Source organism: Eublepharis macularius, chromosome 13, assembly GCF_028583425.1.
Source record: "Eublepharis macularius isolate TG4126 chromosome 13, MPM_Emac_v1.0, whole genome shotgun sequence".
Classification (NCBI taxonomy): domain Eukaryota; kingdom Metazoa; phylum Chordata; class Lepidosauria; order Squamata; family Eublepharidae; genus Eublepharis; species Eublepharis macularius.
In genome coordinates, this window is record NC_072802.1 from 23,448,483 (window position 1) to 23,458,617 (window position 10,135).

At 48.5% G+C, this 10,135-nt stretch overlaps 1 protein-coding gene across 1 annotated transcript; it reads left to right on the top strand.

Annotated features, from left to right (window-relative positions):
- Positions 1–302: 302 nt before the first annotated feature.
- On the top strand, positions 303–4,609 carry RAB33A (RAB33A, member RAS oncogene family). The gene is made up of 2 exons (XM_054996549.1): positions 303–698; positions 4,021–4,609. Exons 1-2 carry the CDS (start codon positions 504–506, stop codon positions 4,474–4,476), a joined length of 651 nt encoding a protein of 216 aa, XP_054852524.1. The 5' UTR covers positions 303–503; the 3' UTR covers positions 4,477–4,609.
- The last annotated feature ends 5,526 nt before the right edge of the window (positions 4,610–10,135 follow it).

The following is a 10,135-nucleotide window of genomic DNA, read 5'->3' on the forward strand; positions in this document are numbered from 1 at the left end:
TCCTTCGCTTCCAGGGCAAAGGCTTGCGCTCGCCCCGCGCCTGGAGACGCAGCCCCTCGCCGTCTCGGAACAGACCTAGGAAGGGCCGCTTGCCCCGGGCGGGAGGAAGACGCGCGAAGGCGCCCAACCCGCCTCCCTTCTCGCTCCGGCAGCCGGCGAGGCGCAGGGCAGCAGAAGGCGCCGCTCGGCTCCGCCTCCGCGGGGCCGGGCGCTGGAGAGCCGGCTGCCAATGGAAGCGCCGCGCGAGGGGCGGCTCCCGACCGGCGAGGCGAGAGCGCTCCGGCGGCTGCAGCTGGCCGCGTAAAGGCGGCTGGCCGGGCAGCTGGCGGTTCCGACGAGCGGGCAGCGCCCCATGCCGTCCGTTATGCCCGGCCGCCGCTGAGCCTGGGCTGGGCTGGCGGGCGCGGCGACGCGCGGGCGCTTCCCGTCGCTTCCCCTCCCTCAGCCCCGCGCGCGCCTTCGCTAGCCGAGCCTCCCCGGGCGCGCCGGGCCCCGCCGCCGGCATGGAGCTGGAGGCCTCGCTGGAGCAGTCGGTGCAGACGCGCATCTTCAAGATCATCGTCATCGGCGACTCCAACGTGGGCAAGACCTGCCTGACGGTGCGCTTTTGCGGCGGAGCCTTCCCGGCCAGCACCGAGGCCACCATCGGCGTGGACTTCAGGGAGAAGACGGTGGAAATCGAGGGCGAGCACATCAAGGTGCGGCGGGGGCGGCCCGGGGCGGGGGGCTTGCAGGGGCTTTCTCCAGCCCCGGCCCGGCTCCTCCCGAGGTGCCGCCTCCTCCCTCTAGGGCCCTCTCGGGGCACCGGTTCTTGCAGCGGCCGCGACGGGAGATGCTGGGGGAGAGGCCTGGCGCTGGGCTGGCTTGGCGAAAGAGAGGCGCGCCAGGGAGGGGGAGAAAGTGGTCGGGGGGGGGGGGGCGGGCAGGCATCAGTAACTTGAGCGGGGCCGCGCAAAGAGGGAATCGCGGCCAACCCTGCGGGGGGGGATCCTCGATTGGACGGAACCGCTTAGCATCTGTTTCCGCGTTTCTGCTACTCTGTATTGGATTTCTGCTGGTTTTAAGCCTTTGCCAGTTTGCGTTTCAATGATTTTTTGAAATGGACTGTATTGACTCACCCTGCGCAATCCGCCTTGAGCCTCACTGAGAAAGGCGAGCTATAAATAACGTCAATAAAGTGATTAAAATTTCCCCGCGTTCGTAAGGACAGTCGTCCCTTTCCTCCTTCATCCAAGCATCCGAAGGATGGCGAAACGAGGAGGCGCAGGGTGGGGAGGCGAAAGGAGGGGGAGGCTGGTCTGGGGGGGGGGCTGATAAGGATTAACGTTTAAAGTGAGAGAGAGGGGCCCCAGGAAGAGTTCCCCCTCGCTTTCCCAACCCCCTGCTCCTGATTCCTCAGTGGGGAAAAAAGAAACAGGGATGGTTCACACGTGCATTTACGTCACTGGATTACTCAACAGTCAGTGATGACTTGCATCTGTGTTTGTTGTGAGTGAGCCCCCTTGGGAAAACAGAGCGGCTTGAGGAGGTCATATGGAAGGTCCCTTGGGTTACGGAAGGGGGAAACCTTGGAAATGCTGGTTGCTCAGTTTTCTGCCCTGCTAGACTTAGATGGCATCTATGGGGAAGGGGGGAAATGAAAATTTACCTTAATTAAGAAGCAAGCCTCTTATCAAAGTAGCCTTTGCAGAAGCATGTAAAGTCTTACTCTAAGCTGCCAGTTACAGGCTAGTCATGCCTGTAACAACAGGCGACTTTCAACACCTCCCTCTTTCCCTGTTTTTCTGCTTCCAACCTCCCCCCCCCTCAGGCAGCTTCCCCCCTGCCAGTGGTCAAATGTGTAATGCTAACTTGCAACTTCTCTTCTGCCTTCTCTTATGTCCTTTGGGGCATGGAAGAAAGTACAGTGAGACTCAGATTCTTCTTCTCTCTGTAACACTGAGATTATTCTCTCTGCCTTCAAAAGTTGAAATGCAGTACTCTGACTGTAGTGGCCCATGCATGTTGTGAATGCGGCTGCTGTGATGTGTTGGGCCAGGCAGAACTCCAGCCTGAAATGGAGCAAAACTCAGGCAGTGGAAGGCTTTGTGCTGCTTCAGACAGCACTTAGGGGGAAATCACTTTTGAAGGTTCTGTTGCCTTGAAAACCTCCCTGCCATTAGAAACCCAGCTCAACAGGCTATGAGAGAAGTCCCTGATGAGTTTTCTTTTGGCTGGGAGAGGGTTTCATAATGTGGGAAACAGAACATTCAAAAGTTGTTATTTCTCCCCACCCCAATAGTTTCAGTGGTAGGATTCATTCCACCACCTTATTGTGCTGCATGTATAGAAGCAGCTGCTCTAGAAAAGCTTCTGAAGACAAAGAATGCCCTGGTGGCCTTGGGAGGCTTCTAGGATAGAGTGCAAAGACCATCAGATGTAGGCAAGCAGGGTGAAAGAGCACTGGGTTGAGGAAGGGGGAGAGAGATTAAGTGAAGGGAGTGCCTGTTTACCCAGAAAGAAGCAGATTCCTCCCTCCATTTCTCTGCCTGTCTTGGTGAGCCAGGGAGTCAGACTAGGACCTGGGTGACGCAGGTTCGAATCCTCATGCTCTAGGTGACCTTGAGTCTGTCACACACTTTCTTTCAGCCTATCCTACCTCACGAGGTGCTTAAGAGGGCAAGATGAGATGCAGAGCTCTGTCTGCTACTCTGGGATACTTGGGAGGAAGAGTAGGATAGTAATTTATAGAGACACAGTAGGCAGCTCTGGTCTTCTCCATAATAAACGAGTAGCAGTCATTGTGATTTCATTAATAGTCCAACTTTCTCACTGAGATCCAAGGTGCATTACACAATCAGTGCGAGTGCAATACAGTATAGTCAACAGCAAATATCATAATGAACAACAAGATATTCATTAAACAGATACAACAGGGTACGGTAGCCAGAAATTTGAAAACAAACGGAAAGTCAAGCATCTTCTGAAACAACACATAACTAATTTACATGTTAAGCAATGTGGAAACTCCCTAGCGGTGCTTATCTGCATCAGCGGATGGTGCCCAATAGCATAGCATATAGTCCATGTTCCTACCAAAGTATCTCTCTGAGCTATTTCTTATGTCACAGCATGGAAGTGACACAGCAGAGGGGATCACAGTGGAAGAAGGAGACAAAACTACTGAAGCTCCCAACTTGGTGATGGTCCCAGGTTATGGTTGGAAGGTCCACAAGACGGCAGCTTTACAGAATGGGACGACTGCATAGTCAACCTAGAATTTCTTTATGGAAGAAAAGAGGAATCTAATGTAGTCTTCACACTGTTTTAATGTTAATTCTTGCATTTTTCTGTTGCCAGAGCTTAAGTAGGTCTCTAGAGGAGGGATGTAACAATTATCTAAAACTTAATCAGCAGTAAGGGAGAGTAAGGCTCCCATGTTACGTTTCTAGGAGGTGCAAAGCAGGGCTTTTTTTCTGGGAAAAGAGGTGGTGGAACTCAGGGGTGGAACTCAGGACAGCCTAAGGACGTCACTTTGGGTCAACCAGAACAAGGGGGGGAGTTTTTAAAAATTTAAATCGCCCTCAAAAATGGTGACATGGCCGGTGGCCCTGCCCCCTGATCTCCAGACAGAGGGGAGTTTAGATTGCCCTCTGTACCGCGTGGCGCAGAGGGCAATCTCAACTCCCCTTTGTCTGGAGATCAGGAGGCAGGGCCACCGGCCATGTGACCATTTTCAAAAGGTGCCGGAACTCAGTTCCACCACGTTCCAGCTGAAAAAAAGCCCTGGTGCAAAGTATGATCATGTGACACACAGAAACCCTCTCCCCACCCCCCACCCCGTCTCAAAGGTTGAGAGTTGAAAACTGAAAATAGAAACCACTAAGGCTTCTTAAATTTTAGTTTCGTGACTTTGGATATGTGCAAACCTACTCGTGTACTGTCCGGTCTGTGCACTGGCTGTAATGGGACAGCATGCCAGTCTGTGCGAAGTCTCTTCCTTGTTCGTTGGCTCAATAGGAATGTTGTCTTCTTCTGCAGGTGCAGGTCTGGGACACAGCTGGCCAGGAGAGATTCCGGAAGAGCATGGTGGAGCACTACTACCGCAACGTGCATGCTGTGGTCTTCGTCTATGATGTCACCAAGATGGCATCCTTCCTCAACCTAAAGACCTGGATTGAAGAGTGCAACGGCCATGCTGTCCCTGCGCTTGTCCCAAAGGTGCTTGTCGGAAACAAGTGTGACTTGCGAGACCAGATTCAGGTGCCCTCCAGTGTGGCCCTGAAGTTTGCCGATGCTCACAATATGCTTTTATTTGAAACTTCAGCCAAGGACCCCAAAGAGAGTCAGAATGTGGAGTCTATTTTCATGTGCCTGGCTTGTCGGCTGAAAGCCCAGAAGTCTCTGCTTTATCGGGACATGGAGAGGCAGCAAGGGAGGGCTCAGAAAACGGCGCTCTTGCCGGAGGCGAGCGGCAAAAATTCCTGCCCTTGCTGAACTGTTGAGGTTTCCATTCCTGACCGTTTAATGAAGGGGGGCAGGTGGTTTTCTGCCTGCACAAACTGAACAGAGCCCTGCTGGTCTCAATCTAAGATAATGCTAAATTAATAAAAATTTGTATGGCTCACAACTGGTTTGGGTGTAACTTTTCTCTTTGCAGGTTTACAATTTCAGGCTGGAAAGAAGTGGCTGGTTGCTTGTTCCAGTCTCCCTGGCTGGGTTAACCGCACTGATTGTATCTAACAGAATAGGGTCCACTGACCACATTCAATTATCTCAGTGTCGATAGAGGGAAAAATACCTCCATCAAGCTTGCAGAAGCACAGGGCTTTTTTCTTTTAAATCTGAGCCATACTGAAAATGGTGAATCGTCGTTTTAACAAGATAAAATATCAGCAGCCAGCTTACCACTGCAGGAGAACTTAGAAAACTTTTGATATGCTGCTTGAACCAGGATGAGAAGTAGTGTATCATCTGTATTCCAGAAGAGTCAAGGCACAGCACAATATAACAAGGACACCTTGTCTTAGGGAAGGGTTCAGTTATCAGGAACGTGGATTCAGCAATGTGAAGCCCCTGATTGCTGACAAATCAGGATGTTGACAAATGCAGTCTATAAACTGTATGTAATAGTTTCCTAGAGATAGGGCTTTTTTTCAGCGGGAACACAGTGGAACGGAGTTCCGGCACCTCTTAAAAATGGTCACATGGCCGGTGACCCTGCCCCCTGATCTCCAGACAGAGGGGAGTTTAGATTGCCCTCCATGCCGCACAGAGGGCAATCTAAACTCCCCTCTGTCTGGAGATCGGGGTGGGGCCACCAGCCATGTGACCATTTTCGCCAAGGACAATTTAAACTTTAAAAACTCCCTTCTTGTTCCAGCTGACCCAAAGTGACGTCATTGTGCGGTCTTGAGTTCCACCACCTCTTTTCCCAGAACAAAAGCCCTGCCTAGAGAAACCATTTTCCTATTAAACAAGTATGAAAGGAGAACAGGGTCATGCAAGGGGGAGCAACCCACTACAATGAACAGATTTTGAGGCTGGAAGTTGCTAGTTTATTATACGTTCTTCATCTGGAGTAGGGTTGGAATGCAGTTTGGAGTTTTCTGCTCAAACACAGTACTGCTGTGGTTCGAAGAAAACCATATGGATTGGAGGAATAATGCAGTTCCTTTTCCCACTGGAGTTGACTGAAGGGAGGGGACTGAAGGTACCAGCAGCTCGATACGATTCTTTCCTACAGAGATTGCTGGAACAGTACGAGGAGCTGGCTCTACTGTTGCTTCAGTAACATACGGTGCAGTCTTTCTAAGATTAATTGCTAGCATGCACCTGAGTTACTGGAGAGTTTTGTGCCAGGCCGGTTAGATAAGGTTTCCTGCCATCCCGAGGAAAGCGGGAACCATCTCTTACATTTAGAGGCTATGGCTAGTTTCTCTTTGTCCTACATTCCTCTTGCTGTTTGAAGGGGATTTTAGATTCCGTTTCTTTAACATGCTAATTAGAGACCTGGCCTTGATAGCTACTGAATGAGTTGAAATAAGCATGCAGAACTGTCCTAGTCTTTAGGTTGGTAGCCAAATACATCAGACCAGCTGCACACACACTGGGAAAACAAGAGGTTGCCTTATCTTGTTGGAATCCCAGGAGAAGAATCCAATTTCTGTAGCTTTAATTCTTGGTGCAGCAGAATGGAAGCAGGTTATCCTAATGTTGCGACTGTTTTTCAGGGAGAAGCGAAAGCTTAGAAATGAGTCGCAGCTCGTCAGGCAACCAATGATATTCTTGCCCATTAAAAAGTAATTAGCAAGATATTTGAGGCTGGCTGCTTTTGCTCCCACCTTGCTACTTCTTCCTTCCCCCATCAACCAACAAACTTATAGGAGCAGAATAAGCCTGAGGCTTATGCCTTTTCTTTGGAAATGTTTATGTATCGACTTCATTTGCAGCCTACTTTCTCAAGGAGTCTCAAGGTGGTTTATACGGGGCTTTTTTTCAGCGGGAATGCGGTGGAACGGAGCTCTGGCACCTCTTCAAAATACTCGGCAATAGTGCATGAAAATAATGTTATTTCAAAGAATCCTGTGTGTTTCTTCCTCATTTTCCTCTTGAGAGTTCCGCCACCTCTTTTCCCAGAAAAAAAAACCCCTGGGTTTATGCAATTAAACATAATGCAGTTTCACAGTTAAAACATTCAGCAATATTAAGATATTACAAGATACTGAACTGTCTGAAGTCAGCTTGATTACTTATTTGCATGGACAAGAGGGGAGGCAGGTGAAGACACCTTCAGTCTTGTACAAAGGACATTTCTACCCTCTAAGTGGATTCTTAATAGCTGCAGCAGCGGGTTTTATTCGTCTTTGAGTCTGAATAGCAGGGTATCTTTTCCTCCAGGGGCTGTAATCACTGTATAGATATTTCTTCCCTACTTTTACCCCTGATGTGGACCAAAAATGGCTTATATTATTCTCCTCCCCTCCCCCATTTTATGTTCACAACAACCACATGAGATAGATTAGTCAAGAGAGAGTATGTAACTGGTCTAAAATCACCTGGTGAGCTTCCATGGCAGCCAGGAATTTGAATCTGGGTCTCCCATATCTTACTGTGGCCCTCTAACCACCATAAAGGCTTGTATCACTGATATGAACTTGACCTAGCTGTAACTGAGGGTAGGGGAGAACATTCAGGCTTTCTCCTGAGATATCTTTCTCTCTTGCTTTCCAACTAGGTTCACATAACTATATTTACATTTAATCAAATGTCAGTACAATGTAATTCAAGCTGTGAAGAAATAAGGCATCTGGGGCAAGGAGAACTTGCAAAATTTTATATCACAGCTATGATTAAGGGGCTACAGGCTGCTGAGCCAACTAAAACAACCTTTGCTGTATGCACCTTATGCCAGAAATAGCTGGCAAGGCTGCAGCATTGGCAAGGAAGTGCAGCTCTGGAGCTTCTTTTACCACTGATGTTCTCTGTTGGGAGAGTTAAAGGGCCCAGCCTATTCAAACTGTTGCTAAGCCACGAACAAAGAAAAGTTGGATGCAGAAAGCAAGGACGACTCCCCCCAAATAAAGAAGAGTAGGGAAGAATTTGATTGTCTGGAATGTGATTGATGGAATAGCTGCAGTTTTGATCTGCAGGGGACTGGTGAGAGAATGACTCTGGCTTGGGTTGTAAAATTCAGTAGCACCTTAAGTCCAAGAGCACCTTAATGCCTACCAAGATTTCCAAGGTATAACCTTTCAAGACTCCAAGCTCTGTTGGATTATACTCTTTAGAATATTTTGTGGTGGCTATGTAAACATTTAAACACAAGTGCTTATTTCTGTTGCTTTCAGAATTTATACCTGAGTGTTTTTTTCACCCCCATGGCAGCACTTGGAAGACCATCTGCTCTATAAACCAAGGCACCTTCTCCAACTAAACAAACTAAATGCTGTCATTTATGGCAGCAATTCCCAACCTGTAAGTTGTGAAGTCTTTGCAAGCTGGTCACAGACTAGCCCTCACCAGTGGCCCCTCCTGTGTCGCCTCCTGCACTTTTCTCACCTGCACAGACACAGACTCTCTCAGGCTTCCACACAGATTCCCTGTCCTAGACAGAATGAGCAGTTTCTCTCAGCACTCAGACTAAACTGCAGTTCACTTCCAAGGGGACAGCTACCACCCAGTCACAGCACACTCCATTCACTCATCCAGCCCCCTCCTCACATCAGAGGCCTGCATTCCGAACCACAGTAAACATATATTCAAAACCCTGTGCCTTTAAGATGGGATAACTACTTCTTTGTGCTGCCTGAAAGGGAAGCAGGTCCAGGGCCAGAGGAGGAAGAAAAGGCTGAAGGGGGAGGGGAGTGGGACTGCATTTTGAGCAGAAGAACAAGGGATGACGGTGGTGGTGGTGTGCTTTGCTCTCTCTTAGCTTCTCACACGCCAGGCATGAGGGGCAACTGGCTGCTGGAGTGTATGCACTTTGGCTACTTCTTGTTGAGCTCCATGTCTCATAAGGTCACCTTCAGCTGGCCAGCCATCTACTTGGGGTGATGAGTTTTCTTTTCCACCAAGGCCTCTTTGTGTTTGCTTCTGTTTCAGCTAGATGGCTGGGGAGGCAGGGTGGCATGGGCTACAGCTCCACAGAGCAGCTGCCACTCATGAAACTTCAGCAGAGGATCAGATCAAGATTTTAGTGGGCTGAGAGGAGAAATTGGTATGTGTGTGTGGGGTGTGTGTGTAGATGGCTTGTGTTTCTGCACTAGGATGAGGACAGAACGTTGGGGGGAGATGGGGAAGTGAAGAAAAGAAAGTGAAAGAAAAAAAGTGGCAAGGGAGGAAGAGAAGAGATGACATTGGCAAGTGTCATTGGTCTACCTCTGAGGTAGAACAGGGTTCTTGTGATCATAACAGAAAAGGAATGCATCTGTAAGTGTTATGGGCCATAGTTGGAGCGGCTGCCACTGCGCCAGAATGACAAGATAATTGTCAAGAGGCTATTGGAGCTGCATGCTTAGGCCTGGTACACAGCACATCCAGGATCAGCCTCATGCCTCCCTGCTCTGCTACCCAGCCCTGCATCTCAGCACAGCAGGATGTCAAATAGCACTTTGAACACATGCTCAGGGGCATGTTTTCCTTCATGTCTAGACTCCCAGGCTGATCCTGTGCAGTTCTGATAAGCCCAAAGCCATCTTTAAGACTGAGGTGAGAGACCGTAGGAAAAGAAAATGCAGTTGGAGGTTGAGGAGATACAGAAAAGGACCTTATTTACTGTTTGGCAGGATTCATATGAAGGACATCTCTAGAAACAGTTTTTAATGCCAGTGTGTTCCCAGGAACCTATAGTAAGAAGAGATTATAAGCTGTACAAACTGTACTGAATTACTGTGAGTTAGTCAGTAGGTAAAGACTGGCTGAAAAAAAAAGGCCCTGATTTATAGTGGTTGATGAAGTATGTTTACTTTTGCTTGTAGAATGCCCCCAACTATAGCTGCCATTATTAATAAGCACTGCCAAGAATCTATTAGTTCACTGTTTTTAAAAAAAGAAAAGCCTTTGAATGAAATAATAATAGGAACTGTGAAAGCAGCTGAGAAGTTAGATGTCCCTGCTTCACATTAAGGATGATTACTACCAGGGAAGGAAGCACTTCACACAGCTTGTGGAAGTGAGTACCTTGGGATGTGGTGATGGCTGCCATTTTAAGTTGCTTCAAAGGAAGATTAGAGGAAGTAATAGAGAATGTGGTCAAAGGCTAGAATGTAACCTCTGTATACATAGGTTGTACACTTTGAAATATCTCTTCCTTGGGGAAACTGTGTCCTTTGTGTGATCGTTGTGGGTTTCTAAAAAGAAAAACTAGTTTAACATAGCTACCCCTTTGCAATGGCCACTGTAGAAAATTGGGTGCTGGACAAGATGGGAGCCAAGTTCGTAGTTTGCTTAGGACAACCTACATGGGTTGTCATACCAAATAAATTTGTCCTTATGGGTCACCATGCCAAAAAGGTTGGGAACCACTGATTTATGGACATAAAACTTCCCCCTCCCAAGTGGGGTGTGTTTATCTAGTTCCCAAACATTTAAAGAGGCCATGAAGTAGGGTTGCCAACTCTGGGTCAGGAAATTTCTGGATATTTTAGGGGTAGAG

Coding starts and splice junctions, on each gene's coding strand:
- RAB33A (XM_054996549.1), top strand. CDS start 504: ATGGAGCTGGAGGCCTCGCTGGAGCAGTCGGTGCAGACGCGCATCTTC. Junction 699..4,020: donor TCGAGGGCGAGCACATCAAG/GTGCGGCGGGGG, acceptor CTTCTTCTGCAG/GTGCAGGTCTGGGACACAGC.